The 19,735-nt window shown below is 47.3% G+C and overlaps 1 protein-coding gene across 8 annotated transcripts; it reads right to left on the reverse strand.

Annotated features, from left to right (window-relative positions):
• Positions 1–491: 491 nt before the first annotated feature.
• On the reverse strand, positions 492–19,504 carry LOC122172716 (zinc finger protein 850-like). 8 transcript variants are annotated; one of them, XR_010592073.1, is made up of 5 exons: positions 8,833–19,044; positions 8,180–8,306; positions 7,461–7,574; positions 1,928–6,064; positions 492–1,353 (listed from the first exon to the last, which is right to left on the reverse strand). XR_010592073.1 is itself a non-coding variant. In XM_065564862.1 (5 exons), exons 2-5 carry the CDS (start codon positions 8,854–8,856, stop codon positions 3,948–3,950), a joined length of 2,382 nt encoding a protein of 793 aa, XP_065420934.1. In that variant the 5' UTR covers positions 8,857–8,920; positions 19,239–19,504; the 3' UTR covers positions 492–3,947. The 8 variants fall into 8 exon arrangements, 6 of the variants coding, with proteins under 6 accessions (XP_065420934.1, XP_065420931.1, XP_065420933.1 ...); XR_010592072.1 differs by having other exon boundaries at positions 1,705–6,064; XM_065564862.1 differs by adding an exon at positions 19,239–19,504 and having other exon boundaries at positions 492–6,064; positions 8,833–8,920.
• Positions 19,505–19,735: the final 231 nt, after the last annotated feature.

Below are 19,735 nucleotides of genomic sequence, written 5' to 3' on the forward strand. Positions count from 1 at the left end.
GTTAGGTGGAGCCCATCTCTGCCTAGCACTCCTCCTTCTTGGAACACCATCCCATGGTCGAAGAATTCAAAGCCTTCTCTCCGACACCACCTGCGTAGCCATTCGTTGACTTTCACAATTCCACAATTCGACCCAGACCTTTTCCCTGCACAGGGAGGATGGACGAGAACACCACTTGCGCCTCAAACTCCTTTATCTTTCTTCCCAGAGCCACGTAGTCTGCAGTGATCTGCTCAAGGTCATTCTTGTCAGTATCATTGCTGCCCACGTGGAGAAGCAGGAAGGGGTAGCGATCCAAGGGCTTGATGAGTCTCGGCAGTCTCTCCATCACATCGTGAATCCAGGCTCATGGCAAGCAGCAGGCCTCTCGGTTTTCTCGGTTGGGGCAGCAGATAGATGACTCAGTCCCCCAGAGGAGGGAGTCCCCGACCACCACCACCCTTTTCCTTCTCTTGGGAGCGGTGTGTCGGAGAAAAACTGAGTTCTCACTCTTTTGTTTAGGTACAGCAAGTCAGAAGCTTTATTAACTCTCACAATTGTGCAGAGGAGAGAGCTAAGCAGATCTCTCTCTGGTAACTAATTACAGCAAGCATTTATACCTTTCATTCACAGAAATAATGAGGGACAGACAGCTGCATTTTGTCTCTTTGATATCTCATTTCTCAATTGTTTTGACTCCTGCCAACATACAATATTTTCTATACCTTATCTACACAAGGTCTCCTACACCTTATCTATACATACCAGGTCATAATGACTTATTACATAGTTCTTCCTCACCCGCCTTACACATTCCTCGCTTCTATAAATCTCGCGTTATCAGGGTTATCAGGGTTACAGTTAGCTTGACTCTTGCTAACGAAGCCTGAGTCTTGCTAACGAAGCCTGACTCTTGCTAACGAACCGTCATGCATTGCAGTTCCCTTCTGTCAGTTCTTTTCTCTGCTTCCAGAGGTGGTTTTGGAACCCCAATCCCTAGGACAGTGCATCTCATGCCTTCCAATCGGTGGAGCCTCCTTCTGCTCCCTTTCCTCAGAGGTATCATCTAGTCCATTAGTACCTGTGGAGAGAACATGAAAACAGTTGTTCACCTGTATCTCCATTGCTGGTACATGGACGCTCCTCTTTCTTCTTCTGGAGGTAACATGCTGCCAAATTTCTTCACCATCCCTCTGTCCCCTCTGGGCAGCCTGCTCCGAATCTTCAGAACGTTGTGCCCGTACAAGCATATCCTGACGTCTGTCCAGGAAATCTTCATTTTCTCGTAGGCAACGCACGGTTGATACTTGCTTCTCCAGACCTCGAACCTTCTCTTCCAATATGGAGACCAGCTTGCACTTTGTCACTTCTGTCCTGTGGAAGAAAGACAAACATGGCACAACTTGTGCAGGTTAAAACAACTGAACGCTCACCTTCCATAATTGCTTCCTTCTAAGAGCTTCCTCAGCTCTTGCAGCAATTCACAGAAGCCCGCAAGATGCAAGCCTCAGTGGGCTCTCCCGAGGTGAACTCCCAGGCAAACTCCCTCTGCTAGCCTCCGCTGTTCGCCGCTCAGCTGGTTCGCTGCTGACTGCCTTTTTATAACAGTCACGCCGACACGGAACAAAGCACTTCCAATTCACACTGTTCAAACAAACAATCAAACACTCAAGCACATGGTCAAACTGACAAACTGTCCCCTGCAACAGACACTCAGATACTCACCAGCACAGCCCCCCTGATGCAGCACTTAGCGTACCTCCTCTCTGACAGATCCCAGGCAAACTCCCGCTGTTAGCCTCTGCTGTTTGCTGAATTACTCACCAAGTTAATGAATGCTTCAGTTCTTACCCAAATACACGTTTACAGCCAATTCTTATTAACTAAACTAAGATTTATTAAAAGAAAAAAAAGAGAGTGAGAGTATTGGTTAAAAGATTATACATACAGACATGAATAGAGTCCTTAGGTCAGTTTCACTGTAGAGATAGTGCTTAAGAATTGTAAAGAGTCCTTTTCAGAATCCTTTCATGAGGTTATAGTCCATGTAAAAATGTTCCATATCAGGGCAGTCCAGATGGGACTGGAGATCTCCATCTTATGACTCAAACTTCCTCTGAATAAAGCTTAACAAGATTGGAGAGAAAAGGATCAGGTCCCAAGAGTTTTTATACAGATTTTTGCAGCTTCTCATCAGCAGGCAGTCCTTGGGAGAACTATTGTTCACTAGGCTTTTGAAGTAACCTTCTATTTCCTAAACATCACCAGTAATTAACCACATGGATTAACATAAGGTAATTATCCATAAAGAAGTTCATAGACAGTTTACCACAAACTTTAAAGAGACATGCAATGACATTATTACACCCAAGTTTCATCTAAATGTTATTATTCCCTTTTGATCTCTGAATTAACAGAATACAGCCCTAGACAGGAACTGTTTGGTTCCATTGTTAACCTCTAACAAGATAAAGGCAAATATAGACTACTACAAGTATCAGAGGGGTAACCGTGTTAGTCTGGATCTGTAAAATGTGACGAAGAGTCCTGTGGCACCTTAAAGACTAACAGAAGTATTGGAGCATGATTTCAACAGTTTCCACCCCACCATCAACCTCAGCCTGGACCAATCTACAAGGCAGATCCACTTCCTAGACACCACGGTACAAATAAGTGACACTCACGTTAACACCATCCCACCCCACCAACCGCTATGCCTACCTTCATGCCTCCACCTTTCATCCCGGACACACCACATGATCCATCGTCTACAGCCAAGCTCTGAGCTATAACCGCATTTGCTCCAACCCCTCAGACACAGACCAACTCCTACAAGATCTTCACCAAGCATTCTCAAAACTAGGATACCCGTACGAGGAAATAAGGAAACAAATCAACAGAGCCAGACATGTACCCAGAAGCCTCCTGCTGCAAGACAAGCCCAAGAAAGAAACCAACAGAACTCCACTGGCCATCACCTACAATCCTCAGCTAAAACCTCTCCAATGCATCATCATCTACAACTCATCCTGGACAAAGATCCCTCACTTTCACAGGCCTTGGGAGACAGGCTAGTCCTCGCCCACAGACAAACCGCCAACCTTAAGCATATTCTCACCAGCAACCACACACCGCACTATGGTAACTCTAACTCAGGAACCAATCCATGCAACAAACCTCAATGCCAACTCTCCCCACATATTTCTACCAGCGATACCATCACAGGACCTAACCAGATCAGCCACAACATCACCGGTTCATTCACTTGTACATGCACCAATGTAACATACACCATCTTGTGCCAGCAATGCCCCCCTGCTATGTACATCGGCCAAACTGGATAATCCCTACATAAAAGAATAGATGGACACAAGTCAGATATTAGGAATGGCAATATACAAAAACCTGTAGGAGAACATTTCAACCTCCCTGGACACACAATAGCAAATTTAAAGGGGATCCTGCAGCAAAAAAACTTCAGGACCAGACTCCAAAGAGAAACTGCTGAACTTCAGTTAATTTGCAAATGACATTAATGAGTTCAGGATTAAACAAAGACTGTGAATGGCTAGGCAACTACAAAAGCAGTTTCTCCTCCCTTGGTGTTCACACCTCAACTGCTAGAAGATGGCCTCATCCTCCCTGATTGAACTAACCTCGTTATCTCTAGACTGATTCTTGCCTGCATATTTCTACCTGCCTCTGGAAATTTCCACCACATGCATCTGACAAAGTGGGTATTCACCCACAAAAGCTTATGCTCCAATACTTCTGTTAGTCTATAAGTTGCCACAGATTCTTCGTTGCTTTTTATAGACTACTACAGTTACCATCTTCTTCCAGGTCTTTAACATAAGTTTACATTTCAAAGCTCAAGCTTATATAACATGGACACACTTTTTAACATATCTCTGAATGTTGAACTGGGTCTATTACATGCAAGTTGCTTAACCCTTTCTCTCCCAGTGTCACAGAAGTTTAGCTCCTGTGTGGATTGCTTGATGTTTAATAAGGTGTGACCTCTGTATGAAACTTTTCCCACAGTCCAAGCACTTGTGGGGTCTCTCTCCTGTGTGGATTGCTTTATGTTTAATAAGGTGTGACCTCTGTATGAAACTTTTCCCACAATCCAAGCACTTGTGGGGTCTCTCTCCTGTGTGGATTGCCTGATGTTTAACAAGGTCTGACCTCCGTATGAAATTTTTTCCACAGTTCAAACACTTATGTGGTCTTTCTCCTGTGTGGATTGCCTGATGTTTAACAAGGTTTGACCTCTGTATGAAACTTTTCCCACAGTCCAAGCACTTGTGGGATCTCTCTCCTGTGTGTATTGCCTGATGTTTAACAAGGTGTGACCTCCGTATGAAATTTTTTCCACAGGCTAAGCACTTGTGGGGTCTCTCTCCTGTGTGGATTGCCTGATGTTTAACAAGGTCTGACCTCCATATGAAATTTTTTCCACAGTTCAAACACTTATGTGGTCTCTCTCCTGTGTGGATTGCTTGATGTTTAACAAGGTTTGACCTCTGTATGAAACTTTTCCCACAGTCCAAGCACTTGTGGGATCTCTCTCCTGTGTGGATTGCCTGATGTTTGACAAGGTGTGACCGCCGCATGAAATTTTTTCCACACACTAAGCACTTGTGGGGTCTCTCTCCTGTGTGGATTGCCTGATGTTTAATACGGGCTGATCTGGTTATGAAAGTTTTCCCATAGTTCAAACACTTATGTGGTCTCTCTCCTGTGTGGATTGCTTGATGTTTAACAAGGTTTGACCTCTGTATGAAACTTTTCCCACAGTCCAAGCACTTGTGGGGTCTTTCTCCTGTGTGGATTGCTTTATGTTTAATGAGGTTTGACCTCTGTATGAAACTTTTCCCACAGTCCATGCACTTATGGGGTCTCTCTCCTGTGTGGATTGCCTGATGTCTAATAAGGTCTGACCTCTGTATGAAACTTTTCCCACAATCCAAGCACTTGTGGGGTCTCTCTCCTGTGTGGATTGCCTGATGTTTAGAAAGGGCTGATCTGTTCCTGAAACTTTTCCCACAGTCTAAGCACTTATGTGGTCTCTCTCCTGTGTGGATTGCCTGATGTTTAATAAGGTGTGACCTCTGTTTGAAACTTTTCCCACATTCCAAGCACTTGTGGGGTCTCTCTCCTGTGTGGATTGCCTGATGTTTAACAAGGTGTGACCTCCGTATGAAATTTTTTCCACAGTTCAAACACTTATGTGGTCTCTCTCCTGTGTGGATTGCTTGATGTTTAACAAGGTATGACCTCTGTATGAAACTCTTCCCACAGTCCAAGCACTTGTGGGGTCTCTCTCCTGTGTGGATTGCTTTATGTTTAATAAGGTTTGACCTCTGTATGAAACTTTTCCCACAGTCCAAGCACTTATGTGGTCTCTCTCCTGTGTGGATAGCCTGATGTTTAGTAAGGTCTGACCTCTGTATGAAACTTTTCCCACAGTCCAAGCACTTGTGGGGTCTCTCTCCTTTATGGAATGCCTGATGTTTAACAAGGTGTGACCTCCGTATGAAACTTTTTCCACAGTCTAAGCACTTATGGGGTCTCTCTCCTGTCTGGATTCTCTGATGTGTAATTAATGCTGACTTCCAATTCAAACAGTTTCCACACTCGAGGCATTGATAGGTTTTCTCTCCCATGTGGCTTTTCCCATGGTTATTAAGATCTGAGCAGTTATTGAAGCTTTCCCCATGGGCCAAGCATTGAAGGGGTTTCCCTCCAGTATGGATTGTCTGATGTGTCACAAGCGGCGATCTGAAAATGTACCCTTTTCCACATTCGAGGCACTGATAGGGTTTCTCTTCCTTAGGATTGGTCTGCTGGGCTGTGGGATCCTTGTCTCCTCCCCCACATATAATAGATTCATCCACTTTCTTCCTTGAGTGGTTTTTCAGTCGCCTCTCTGACTTGTGCCAATTTCCCCAGGCTTCTCCCTCTTCCAAGCATTGGGATAAACTCCCATCAGCTCTTCCCACAAAGGTCCCCTGTGGTTCCATTTGCCCAGGAACTTCCTCATGATGATTCCCATCCTTCTTTTTATCCACTGTCTCATCACCTGTTGGGAGATAGAGACAATCCAGACAGGTGTAGGACTGATAAATGAAATTGTTTTTAATTGTTCACTTTATTAATGTAACTTTATAAATAAAGTTTTATGAATGAAACAATTTTCATTCATAAAACTGGTTACCCCAATAACTGGCTAATTAACAGTTCAGATACTTGTTAAGAGCCATAGCAGTTCAGTCAGCTGCCTTTGTAAGTTTTACTATTAATCCAATTCCTGCTTAAATCACTGAGACTTGCACTGTTTCAGTATTGTAACTTCTGTTCACCATTTGTTATACTTGTCTATATTGTAACTTCTGTTCACTGTTTGCCATATTGTAATTCAAACCCCATTTTAAAAAGCTTACTTCATTTCGTAAGGGCTTGCTGCAACCTTCATTTTTGCAAACCCTGCTGTAATCTTATTAGTTTAGTTTAGATGTGTGAATGAGGTATGTATGGATGATGGAATCAACCTCCAGCCCCAGCCTGTCCTGATTAGAGTTCAAACACCAATGGCTGAAGATGCAGATAAGAGCCCTAACAAAGTAAGAAAAATCCACCCTAAAAAGAAAAGGTACAATAGAAGGAAGATCAAAGCCAGGTCCCAGGCTGAAAGTCATGTCTGCAATTGACGGGTGATCAATCACCAAACCCAGAGGCAGCGTGACTCAACAAGACCTATAGACTCTGGATTCAAACTAAAGCCTACAAAAAGGATGGGTGAGATGGAAAACTTTGAAGGAGGGTAACATTCTGCTGCCAACATGGAAGGGTATCGGTGCATGCCCAACAGAGACCCAGCTCGTCCTTGTGCCCGGCTTTCCTGGCCAGTTAGCCGCCACAAGCTACGAACCCAAGCTGCAAACTCAAGCCACAGACTCAAGCAGGACTGGTAACTATGCAGCAGCTGCAGAACATCTGATAAATGTGTGTGTGTAAATGTGTGTGTGTATGTGTGTGTGTGTATAGGTATTAGGTATAATGTGTGTGTATAAGAATTAAAATATTAGTTATCGGTCATAAATCAAATTGTTATCATAATAAATGTGGCATCTTTGTCTTAACCCCTAAAACGATTCTGTATAAGTTTGTGGGACAACAGAGGAGTCACTGTGCTGGGGAGAAAGAGGAATAGCACCAAGGGAAAACCCAATATGCTAACATTGTGAAGACTGAGCAACTGGATTTTGCCTCCAGATCCCACCCAAACACTCCCAGGGATGGAAAGTTGGGAAGGAAACTCCTGCAGCTAACAGGACGCGTGGAAAGCCGTGAATGGTATCTGTTGACTACAGCCCTGGCTGAGGTGAGGAAGAACTAAGGGCTCTTACTCACAGCATATTTTTGGAATTCTCAACTTTTTCCTTCATTCACCAGATGGTTTCTGTTTCAGTCCTCACCTGTGCGACTGCCTCTCAGGATCTCTCTTTCCTCACAGACCTGGAGATCCGGGACCCACAGTTCTTCCCCTCGTTCCAGGTGGGAGATCAGTTCAGGTTTGGGAATGGGAAATCCTGCACAGGGAGTGAAAAGAGACAAGGTCAGGGCGCATGGAGGATTGGAAGAGTGTCTGTCACAAAGGGCATTCTGTGAGTGGTACCTCTCCCCATGACCTGCTGGGGGAACATGGAATCCAACAGCACGGGAACATGATCACTGAGCCCTCTTGGGAGAAGCAGACGTCTGGGGAGGTGGGGGGAATTGCTACGCCCTCACAAGGAGTTCCCAGGATCTATGTGCTGTTGGGCCTTGCTGATGCGCACACAGCTCTGGAGTTAGACCATTTCCTATTTCTAAATCTGCAGAGTCCAGAGTCTTCCCCACGGCTGGAGCTATTCCCAAGAAGGGAAATGAAGAGGGATTTTGGGCGTCAGTAAGAAACAATACAGACAGGACAATGAATGACTTCTGCCCCCCCCAAAATGCTGGAGGGGTGGGCATGGTTTCGCATGTCCATTAGCTTTTGACACCTGTGTCCCAATGAAAGTCTCTCTCATGTGGCAGCTGCGCATTATGGAACCCATTCCCCTCCAATCTAACTGACCAGGGGAGAACCTGAGCAGAGTCAGAAATGAAGACCTCATGGCTTCTAATAACAGAGGGGACAGGAATCCCTTACCCAGCGAGGTCACCATCTCATAGTTCTCCTGCATGACGTCCCTGTAGAGGGCTCTCTGACTGGGGTCCAGCAGAGCTCCCTGCCCCTGGGTGAAATACACAGCCACCTCCTCGAAGGTCACCGGCAACTGAAACAACAAGAGACCCCCACTCAGCCCCTGCTGCCACAGCCACAAACCCACTAGTCACAGGAGAGGAAGAAAGAAAAAAACTTCTTAGAAGCTCTGGGAGGACCCTAGTAACAGAATCCCACCCCCACCCTGCTCAGAGCACCAGGAGTCTTCATGAGGCGGGGAGAAGGTGAGACTTCCTTGTCCCCCCAAAAGCAGATGGAGCAGGGCAGGGTCCTCTCATTTACCAATTACCGCACACTTGCCAGCCACAGGCGGATACAGAGAGCAGAGCACTGAGCCAGGGAAGGGACAGGAATCCCAAAAGCTTTCCTTCGTATTTCACAGCAGCCTCTGGCCACTGGGTTCAGGCTCCAGCACTGGGAGTCTGGAAAATGTTCCCAGCACTGCCCAGGAGGGTTATGACCTCTTTGACAAATGGTGGTATGCCCCATCCTACTCAGAAAATCAGCAGGTTTATCACACCCTGTCTCCTCCCTGCCTCTCCCTCCCCCTGTCCAACAGCTCCCTGAAAATCCCCTACCTGAGCTGACTCCATCACAGCCATTTCCCTTCCCTGTCCCCTGGAAGACGGGACGATCTTGAGTGAAATCTGGATGTGATTCCTCAGCCTGTCAGGGCGATTGGGAAGGTTTCAGAAGGAGCTTGAGTGCATGTCACAGCCCGATTCCCCCCAGGCTCTCTCCCTGCAGACAGACGCTCTGGACTCTTCCACACTGGAAAGAAACCCAGTTAGTTCATTAACACCCAGGCCAGGGCCCTCCCAGCGTAACTAAACCCCACGGGGCACTTTTAAACTCTCCCCATAAGAGAGTCTCTGAAACCAATGCTGGAAAAAGAGCAGAACCAAAGGAGCCACCTTGGGGGATTGCCCCTGACATTGTCGTGTCACCCCTCTAACTCTCCCCTTCCCCCCCAAGTAGTGCAGTGTTCAGCCGAGTCAGGAACTGGCTTTTCCTCTCTCAGCTCCTCCCCTTGTTCCCAGGGGGATGCAGGGAATGGATCCGGGCAGGTCTGGGATCTGGGAGCCTCCCTCCCCTTTGTTGTTCCTGGTTTCCCCTTCCAGTCTCTCCTCTCTCCCTTTTTATCTTTTTCCCTTAGGAGAACCAGCGACTGCACTATTGCCCTGGGCCTTTGCTCTCATTAGGCAGCTCAGTCACTGCCACTGCTAACAGGGGTTTGAACCTGGCTGTGTCCATGGGGGCAGGAGCTCTGGGACTCGCAGACACACAGGGAAACCCCTCCCCATGTAGGCCAAACTCACCAGCCAGTCCCTGAAATGGGCCCTTTGTGCAGAGTCACTTTCCTGCCCAGTCCCAGCCCTTTACCCCCAGGTCTCTCCATCACCTGCAGGCTGCGGCTCAGGGGCTGGTGTGGGCAGAACCCAGCGCTGCCCCAGGGGCTGGTTCCAGCCACCGCAGCAAATTCCCACCTGGGCTGGGCACAGAGGGGATTTAACAAAGGTCTCTCCTCTGCTTCTAGGTTTGGGCTCCCAAGTCAAAATACAGGAGGCAGCAGCTTCGGACCCAGGGAGCTCAACTCCAGAACTCTAATATCCTGAGCAGAGAGAGACACACACCAACCGCCTCCTCTCCCTTAGCAATAACCAGAGCCCTCTGGTGGCAACACCCGATTAACGAGTTGCCCTGGACTCTGCCCCTAGCCCCCAGGGACTGGCAGTGTTACCTAACCAGGGCACAGTATCCATCCTGTCTGACTAATCAAGGACCCCCCCCAGCCTCTGCTTGAACCAAGTCAGAAGAAAGACAGATAAGGAAGCAATGAAAAGGACATGGGAGACGAACCTAAACCCGTCCAGACAAGGGTGACAGGATTAAGGCAACTCCCGTAGCCTCATTTGCATAGAAGATGGGACAGGGCGGCACCTCCACTAGCATACAGACTGGAGACCAGAGATTCCAAGGCAAGAACTGCACTGAACTCTGGGACCAGAAAAACAGGGAAGCAATGCAGCATGGGGGAATCTCTGCTCCAGATGTTAATGAATCCAAGCCTGCAAATTCTCAATTACTGAGAGACAATTTACACACATTGATATATTTGCTTTCGACAAACAACTCTCTGTATAACTTTTCATGAGTGATGTAACCAGTGTTTGGATTCTAATATTTAAACAGTTTGGTTAAATTTATTCCCCTAAATTTGAGTTATTGCTAATTATGTACTTCATTATCTTTGACTTTTAAAATGAACTTTGTATGTGTGGATAATCTAAGCACTATACCCAGATGTACACACACTCTATTCTTAACCTGTGTGTTATGTAATTTTTTTTAACATTAGCTTTAATAAATCCTTTATTGGTATCCAAAATACTGACGCTGCCTAATTGCATTGTGAGCTCCCTGGAAGGAACACCACCCATAACCAGGAATGGTGAGTTCCTATTGTCTAGCTTGAACAAAACAATTTTGGTATACGCCCTTGAGCCATCAGTTTACACATAAACAAATCTAGTGATCTCCCTTGAACCATTGTTGTTTCCCTACAAAACCCCCTACCCACGCTCAAGTAAGTGCTCTGATGCCTGGATCCAAAATTTGCATCAGTTCCATTGGGACTTCATCTTCTCCTGACTGATCGTGCTGGGGGCTCTGCCTGTCTCCAGCACTCCAGACCCTCAGCTAACACCATCACCTGGGATCCCCGATCGATGCAAGCATCATGGAGTGGTGAGAACCCAGCTCTCTCTCTCTCTCTCTCTCGGTATAGCCTTCTTACCATGACTTGTGTGATCAGTTATAGTTTTCTCAACCTGACTTTTATAATCAAATTTAAGTTAGATTTAATATTATAACTGTTTTGTTTGGCTCCCCTATGGTTATTACCTGGCAATAAATAACTTTCATGGTTAAGCTGGTTGCTTCCCTCTCCCCTCCCCCCCCAACTTCCCGTGGGTGTTTTTGGCTACCCCATTTGCTCTGCAGCAACGCTCCTCCTCGTACCTAAACTAAAGATCCCTGCAGCACCCAAAAATCCTGTGGGGTTTGCTCATCAAGTGGGTTACTACCAAAACGACTGTAACGTGAAAGTGGAGACAGGGACGTGCTGAACCTGGGGCATATGAGGGTGGGAGATTGGAGGTGCTGCTCAACCCAGCCTGCTGATTCCAGGGACACATAAGGGGTCAGCTTGGGAGTGCTGATTAACCAGATCCTGTCAGACGTGCTCTGTTAATATGTATATGTGTGTGTGTGTGTGTGTGTGTGTGTGTGCGCTCATCTGATTCTGGGGCTGGAGGAACCCAGCCCTGGGGAACCTAGGTCCTGCAGGATAGCTCCATTGGGAGGGGAATTGCAGCAGGGAGAAGTAGAGCGCTGTATGAGAACACAAGTGACACAAGCAGTACATTGATAGAAGTAGAGAACCCCCCCCCGCCCCAGAAGAGTAACCCTAATAAATGAGTGTACCCCAAAGTAACGGGCAAAGCTGGTAACCGCAGGCAGAGGCTGATCTCATTGGCCCATCCACACTCACCCCCTGCCATACCCAGCAGTGACTCTGGTCTGTCACCAGTGTGGCTGAGATCTGAATCCTGCACATATATCAGACCAGGGCCCTGGGCAGCCCAAAACACTCAGGAGACTGACCCCAAAATCATGAGTGTGTCTTTTTTAATGTTTAAATCAAATAATAAGAGCAGGGGGTGTCTGCCTGGGAGGGGCAGGGGGTGCCTGTGGATATTTGCCTTGTCGTTTCTGAGCCCTGAGGAGTTAGTCCCCTGCTCACCCCCAATGCTTGTTTGACCAGTTCCTGGAAAAATGTTCCCACTGGCTGTTGGGTGGGGCAGTGCCTCATGCTCTCCTACCCCATGGGTGACCAAAGGGCATCACTTCCAGGGGTGGTGGGGAATGGGTGGGTCTCTCTTACCTTCCCTCCAAGTGGAACCATCCCTGGGAGTAGGGGCTGGGGCCCGGGAAGGGGCCTGGCCAGGCGGGGGCTCTGCCCTGGGAGAGGCTCCAGGGGCACAGCAGGAATGTTACTGCCTGTGCCTTACACTATACACCTCTCCTGTGTGCAGCCAGGGCTCCAGGATTTTGCTGTGAATGGGGATTACGCACTGCAATGCCCAGTTACTGCATCGAGTGTGATTCCCTTCCTGTTGCTGGGAATGAGGGACTCCACTAAGGATAAGGCCTTTTCCTATAGCCATACTGTGAGGCCTAAGGCCTTTGTCTGCAGCCATGAGCTAAGAAGCAGAAAGTCACGTCCTCACATTCCATCTAAATTACATTAAACCAATGTAACATCAGGCTGTTAAAAAGTAGACCCTGTCCCAATAGCCCCCACTATCACCAGATAAAGAAACAGATCTTAAGATGGTGAAAGAAAACTTAGTTGGACAGCATTCTGTCCGTCAAGAAACCACTTACCAATAGTTGTGGTTGTGAAATCCTCATTTCTTTATTGTTTTGTCTTTATGGTCCCAACTTCTCTACTATTTGGGTGGATGACCTCTGTCTGATTCTTTGATTGTTTCTGTTTGTTACATAATTGATTTTGGTAGGTGTAAATTAATTAAGGGGGTGGGGTATGATTGGTTAGAGAATTTTGGTACAACATGTTAGGATTGGCTAGTAAAATTTTAGTAAAATGATTGGTTAAGGTATAGTTAAGCAGGACTCAAGTTTCACTATACAAACTGTGGTCCAAGAAGGAGACCAGCAGAAAGAACAAAAGAAGAAGAAGAAAAGACCTGGAAGAAGAACTCACCTCTAAGACACACCACTCCAGATCCTTCTGGGCCCTACCAATAAACCCATCCCACTGAAATCTCCCTGCCCTTCAGAGCCTCCACATCCCCAGGCCACGGCTCTACGGGGGCATCATCCATAAATGTCACTGAGTCAATGGGACAATGAAAGGAGACATCCTGATCCCAGGGAGTGGGGAGAAGGGGCATTTCTATGGAGACCCACGATTGTTCAGAGTCCCCAGTATCAACAGGGATTCTAGGGTGAGGGAGTCCTGGTCCTAGAGAGGCTGCCCAGAACATCAGGAGACACATTTCACGGCGACAGTGATGCTGTGTGTGATTTGCTCTGGTAAGAGATTGGATCAACCAGCAATTTGGCTATTGCTCGCTGGCTACCAGCCTTGGGCCTGGTCTACAAGGTCTGCTCCCTTAACTCGGATCATGGAGGTGTCACTTGCCAGTGCTTTGCCACCAAGTCTCCTATGGTGATTCACAGGGCCAGATTAGCCTGTCACTGGGCTCTAGACAAAACCCCTTTATGTCTGCCCCAGACAGGGTTCTGCTCATGGAGTTGTCCCTGCTAGGCCACTGAGGTTATTTGTCAGGCCCTGTGTCATAACTATAGAGGGAAGGGTAACAGCCCTCCTGTGTACAATACTATAAAATCCCTCCTGGCCAGAGACTCCTAAATCCTTTTCCCTGTAAAGGGTTAAGAAGCTCAGGTAACCTGGCTGACAACTGACCCAAAGGACCAATAAGGGGACAAGATACTTTCAAATCTTGGTGGGGGGAAGGCTTTTGTTTGTGCTCTTTGTTTTGGTGGTTGTTCGCTCTTGGGACTGAGAGGGACCAGACATCAATCCAGGCTCTCCAAATCTTTCTGAACAAGTCTCTCATATTTCAAACTTGTAAGTAAACAGCCAGGCAAGGCGTGTTAGTTTTTATCTGTTTTCTCAACTTGTAAATGTACCTTTTTGCTAGAGTGTTTATCTCTGTTTGCTGTAACTTTGAACCTAAGGCTAGAGGTCCTCTGGGCTCTTTAAGTTTGATTATCCTGTAAAGTTATTTCCATCCTGATTTTACAGAGATGATTTTTACCTTTTTCTTTAATTAAAAGCCTTCTTTTTAAGAACCTGATTGATTTTCCTTGGAGTTGGTGGGAGAAGGGAGGGGGATGGTTAATTTCTCCTTGTTTTTAGATCCAAGGGGGTTGGATCTTGATCCACCAGGAGTTGGTGGGAGAAAGGAGGAGGATGGTTAATTTCTCCTTGTTTTAAGATCCAAGGGGGTTGGATCTTGATCCACCAGGGAATTGGTGAAGGGTCTCTCAAGGCTACCCAGGGAAGGGAATTAGCACTTTGGGAGTGGTGGCAGCGGACCAGAGCTAAGCTGGTAGTTAAGCTTAGAAGTTTTCATGCAGGCCCCCACATTTGTACCCTAAAGTTCAGAGTGGGGATGCAGCCTTGACACCCTGTTAACATATCACTGAGCTGTAGGCAAAACCTCTTATGTCTGCCCCATCTTCGGGTTTTCCTGCTGGCGTTACAGCACAAACAGCTGCCAGCACAATTTCCTAGTGGTAGCTGTTACCGATATCTAGGTCCAGATGCCCCGGAGAAGGCAGCAGGGCGCATACTCAGAGGCAGACACTAATGTCCCTCAGGGAATTTTTACTCTGAAAATATAGCTGCTGCTGAGTTTTGGCACCTGGGGTTTCGTCATGAGTTTTGTATCTCTCAGTGGAGCCTAAACTGGGATTTAGGCTCCAAATCCCAGATATATGTGTTTAGCCTGGGGTTTGGATGCCTGTGTGCCATTGTGAATCTAGCCCTGTCTCTGTAATGTGGCCATGTGTAGCAGAAGCACCTGGGTTCATCAGATGTGAAGAACGTCAGGGTCTCCTTCCTTTCAAAACAGTTCTCAGCGTTGTCAGCAAACCTTTCCCACACAGCAGCCAGAAGCATGCTCTTGTGCTGAGCAGCCCACAGATATCCCAGGGTGTGACAAAGTGGGAATTTTCTTAATGTTTTTTTCCGAATACTGTGTGTGCCTCAGTTTCCCCAATGTGTTACTCAAGTGTTGAGGTGGTGGGCCAAGGGTGCGTAATCATTGTGAAGACCCCTAGAGGGCAGGGGTGACTGCAGACTGGATGCCTGGGCACAGAAAATGGCTGAACACTCTGTATCCTGGCAAGTGATGGCCAGAGTCCATCCTCGGCAAGGAGCCAGGCAAAGGTGTTGTAGAACAAAGAGAGAGGGGGAGGCCAGGTGACCTGTTTGCCCAGGAAAGAGACAAATCACGGAGTAGGGCAGCTGGGCGTGATTGAGGCTGGGTGGCTGGAAGCGGGTCAGTTTCCTGGTTTGGGACTCAGCGGGGAGAGCCCAGGGCTCCGGACTCTGGATCTCCCCCAAGATAGACTTTGCTGAAGGCTCCTGATTTCTGTGCTACAAGCTCTGTTCTATGCTGTGTTCCCAACGATTAACAAACCCGTCTGTTTTCCAAGCTGGCTGAGAGTCACTGCTGACTGTGGAGCTGGGGTGTATGGCCCTTTAAGGGACATGGTGTCAGGCTTCCCTAAGTGTTCCAGTTAGATGGACTCCCTGCGGGGAGCTCACGGTGTGAACAGGGGTGCTACACGCTCCAATGTCAGACCCAGGAGGTGCTGAAGCTGAGGAGGCTTCTTGCCCTGCTGAGAGTGTGCCCGAGGGGAGGTGCACTGCGCTAGAGTCCGGCCTGGCTTCATTCAGAGCAGTCCCAGAGCACCAAGACTGGGATTCTGTGAAACAGGGCTGACAAACACAGATCTCCCGTCCAAGCTCTGACTGCCTCAGCTATCAGGTGAGTAAAGAAGGAGCCGCCTGCCAGGTGGCTTGTCTCCAATGAAACCATCCTATACAGCTTTGGTAACAAATACAGAGCATGTCTAGTAACTGCCCCACCCTATCCCTGGATACTTTTGAGCCAGGAGATCAGCCTTGCATTTTGCACATACGCTGAGACACAACATCATAATGTTTTATGTGAGCTGAAAATACTTTTACTATGCCTGTCAGGGTGTGTCCTCACACCTTTGTGACTATCAAAGTCAGAGACTCACCGATATGACCATCCAAATGTAAGACAGGGGTAACAGACAAGTTACATTTTCCTGACAGTTCTAGTTAGTAAGAGATAAAGTTTAGCTAACATTTAGCGAGCAGGGAGAGCCTGAGATCAAAGAAGAGTCTTTACAGTTTAAAGGATGAAAAATGTAGATCGGTTCATTCTCATGGGACAATAGTGCTCCCACTTTGTCTATGTTGCTTATAAAGGGAATCACTATACAGCAGGATTTACCATGAAACTATCTTGCCTTCATTCTGCTGCTCATCAATGATGTCCTGACTAGTGCAGGAGACAGAGAACAAGTGAGATCACCTTAAATTTCAATCTTAACCTATTTATTGACATTTTGTCAGGCCAAAACTGAGACCTTTGAACAATCATAATGGTGTTTCTATCCAGGACAACACTCAGGGAAGGGGAGATGAGTGCCTAACTACTTCAATCCTTCTCTTTGGACTTCAAAAAGCTAATGTGGGTTACACCTGGACTATACAAAACTTTAAAATTTTTCAGGAAGAGATCAAAGGCCTGATAATTAATAGTATTGGGGCGGAGGTCTCCTGAACTTGTCTGTGGTTGCCCTGACTGCCACTGTCAAAATTAAGGCCACCTGACTTCTGAATGAGAGCATCCAGACAGGGGTTTAAAGCGCTTGAACTAAGGGCTTGTCTACACTACTGGCCGGATCGACAGCCAGCAATCGATCCAGTGGGGATTGATTTATCGTGTCTAGTGTAGACGTGATAAATCGACTCCGGTACTCCACCTCAACGAGACGCGCAAGGGGAATCGACGGCAGAGCGTCTCCTGTCAACACACCACATTGAAGACACCACAGAAAGTAGATTTAAGTACATCGACTACAGCTACGTTATTCATGTCACTGAAGTTGCGTAACTTAGATCGATCCCCCCATAGTGTATACCAGCTCTTAGGTGCATTAACTTCACACCTTTAGTGTCAGACCCTGCAGACAAGCCCTCAATGAGTAAAGGGACAGAAATAAGAGAAATTGTGTGGGGGAGGGGGGAAGTGGAATCCCCTGCTAGTTCCTTTAGTTTCAAATGCTTCAACTTGTTTTCCATGATGCCCCCACAAATTGGTGCAGACATTCAAATGCAACACCTGGCAAAGGAGCAGTAGTAACAGGCACACAATCAGTATCAGAGTTTTCAGCCCATGAACAATAATGGGTCATTTAACATCCCAGTCAGCAGTATAGTCTGTGTTTATAAGACAATGGGTGTTTATACCAGGGGGTAACTAATGTGCATTCGCTATCCCAGTGTGAAAACATAAAAGAGGCAAAGCACTTTAGTTTCACCAAAAGGTAAACTAGGTGAGGTCAGCACTGCGTCCTCCTGCCTGATCAATGCAAAGGAGAAACAGAACAGTTCATTTTAAAAAATGACTTTGGCCGCACAAATCAGTACATTTGTCATAATGAAGAACATCCCTGAAATGTATCAGAACAAAAAATGTAGCATCCTTAAAAGGCTGTGAACTTTAAATAGGCCATTAGAAGTACAAACAATGCAGTAGAAAAATCAACATTGATGTATGCAATAAATGAAATCCCAGAAGAGTAAGATGTGCACTTCTATGTGTGCAGGATGGGGGGTTACTCACACACATAAGGTTTTAAAATCAATTTTCAGTTACAAGTGGTGGTGGGGATATCACATGTTCCCGGAAGTGCAAAATGGCATTGAATGTTACAGGATTGTACGGCCATTCTAGATATATGGATCCTTTGGAAGGGGTAGCTGTAAAAGCATGAAGCTAGTACACCCCAAAGGCTCAGACACAACAAGATAATAAAAGAAAAACAAAATGTCTTGATTTCTGTATTTAAATTCTAGACTTTTGGGTGCATAACTCATGGGGTTTGAGTTCTTGGGGTTGACAATCGATCTTGGGGTTGTATACCTGTGCTTAGTAAATAATACCATAGAAATTTCCTTTTGATAACCATTTTATACAAGACACTCTAAGGCCCTTAGGGACAGATTTTTAAAAGGATTTTGGCCACTAGTGGCATATTACAAAGTATCTAGGTGCCTTCAACCTTGAAACTTCTGGCCATTAGTGAGTATTTGGGAACCAAGTTCTACACACAAATGGGACATGGGATAAAGCACTAGTGTGCTGGACACAGAGACAAAGTAATTGGCTAAGGCAAGCCCCATTGGTGCATCAAAGCAAACTGAAGGAGTTTTGAGACCAGCCCATGAAATCAATCAGCACTGAACTCAAATTACAATAGTGCAATAGAAATAGGAAATGTTACAGCGTCACCCTGAGATGTGATTGTCAAGCTACTAGCAACTGTTAATATTTCCCATGATTATTTGCTACTAAGAAATATGAATTCCATGGCACAATGATATCCCTCTGCACAATGTTAATGAAGTTTAGGATGAAGAGCTCAGAGTAATATAAATAATATTTTTAAAAGGAACTAATTTAAAGGCGTGAAACTGCACAGACTGGATTCCAAAAGGAGTCTAATGCAGGGGAACAGGCACCCTGGCTAAGACACATTTATGAAGCGCTGGGCGGCTTTACAGACATAGAAACTGTGAACTAGATTCTTTTAAACACTAAAAGTAAGTAAGTGTGACAATGATAGTTGTTGGGTTGGGGGGGGGGGCGTCTGTAAATATTTCGCTGGATCGAGTCTCTTTTAGCAGCTCAGTAGCATCTTATACAGGAGAGGGTCCCTGTCCAGGCTCTGCGATGCACTGGGCCTTTAAGGACACGGCCCTGGGAAATGGGAGCTGAAATCCCGCCAAAGAGGGGAAGAAAAGCCCCTATGCCCCCACCCCCCTTATTTTTGCAACCACTGCAGTTGGCTCACCCCATCTGGGGGTCTTCTACCCCCTGCACCCCGGCTCCCACCCCCCTCAGTCCCCCCACGTGTGGCTGTCCCAGTCCCAGCCCCAGCACAGCCCGGGCTGGCTCCCCCCGCCCCGCACACAGAGGGAATTGGCGGCAGCTTTCCTGGGCCCCGGGCAGGGAATCGCAGCCAGCTCCGCTGGGAGCAGCCTGGGGCCAAACCTCCCCCTGCAGCCCGGGGGTGACGGGGGGGGGCGGGTGTCTCTCACCTTCCCTCCGAGCGGGGCCCCCTGGGGCAGGGGCCGGGCCGGGAAGGGGCCTGGCCGGGCTGGGGGCTCTGCCCTGGGAGAGGCTCCTGGGGAGCAGCGGGAAGGGCCCTGCTGGAGATTCCCCTCTCCCGGCTGCAGCCAGGGCTCCGGGCTCCCAGCACCAGCCGCCGGGGCTCGGGGATCTCGCCTGGAGCCTGGAGCCAGAGTCACCGCAGCGGCTGCGAGTCACTTCCTGCTGCCGGGCCTGAGCCCAGCGATCGCTCCCCCCAGAGCCGCCTCCCAGCTGCTCCTGGGTCCTACCGATCAACTCATCGCGCTGCAGCATCTCTGTGTCCGGCTTGTGTTAGACTCATAGACTTTAAGGTCAGAAGGGACCATCACGATCATCTAGCCCAGGGCTTCTCACAACCAAATGTTTGGTGGCTTCAGTATGCGGCCAGGAACTCTTGCTGGTGGCGGCTCTGACACTTTTTCCTAAAATAATTAAGGTAAGCAGA

Source organism: Chrysemys picta, chromosome 12, assembly GCF_011386835.1.
Source record: "Chrysemys picta bellii isolate R12L10 chromosome 12, ASM1138683v2, whole genome shotgun sequence".
NCBI lineage: Eukaryota > Metazoa > Chordata > Testudines > Emydidae > Chrysemys > Chrysemys picta.

Excerpts from the sequence above, each read along its gene's own strand:
- LOC122172716 (XM_065564862.1), bottom strand. The coding sequence starts at position 8,856 with ATGGCTGTGATGGAGTCAGCTCAG. Across the intron at positions 8,307-8,832 it reads CTGTGATGGAGTCAGCTCAG|TTGCCGGTGACCTTCGAGGA; the intron begins GTAGGGGATTTT and ends TTGTTGTTTCAG. Across the intron at positions 7,575-8,179 it reads TGAGATGGTGACCTCGCTGG|GATTTCCCATTCCCAAACCT; the intron begins GTAAGGGATTCC and ends CTCCCTGTGCAG.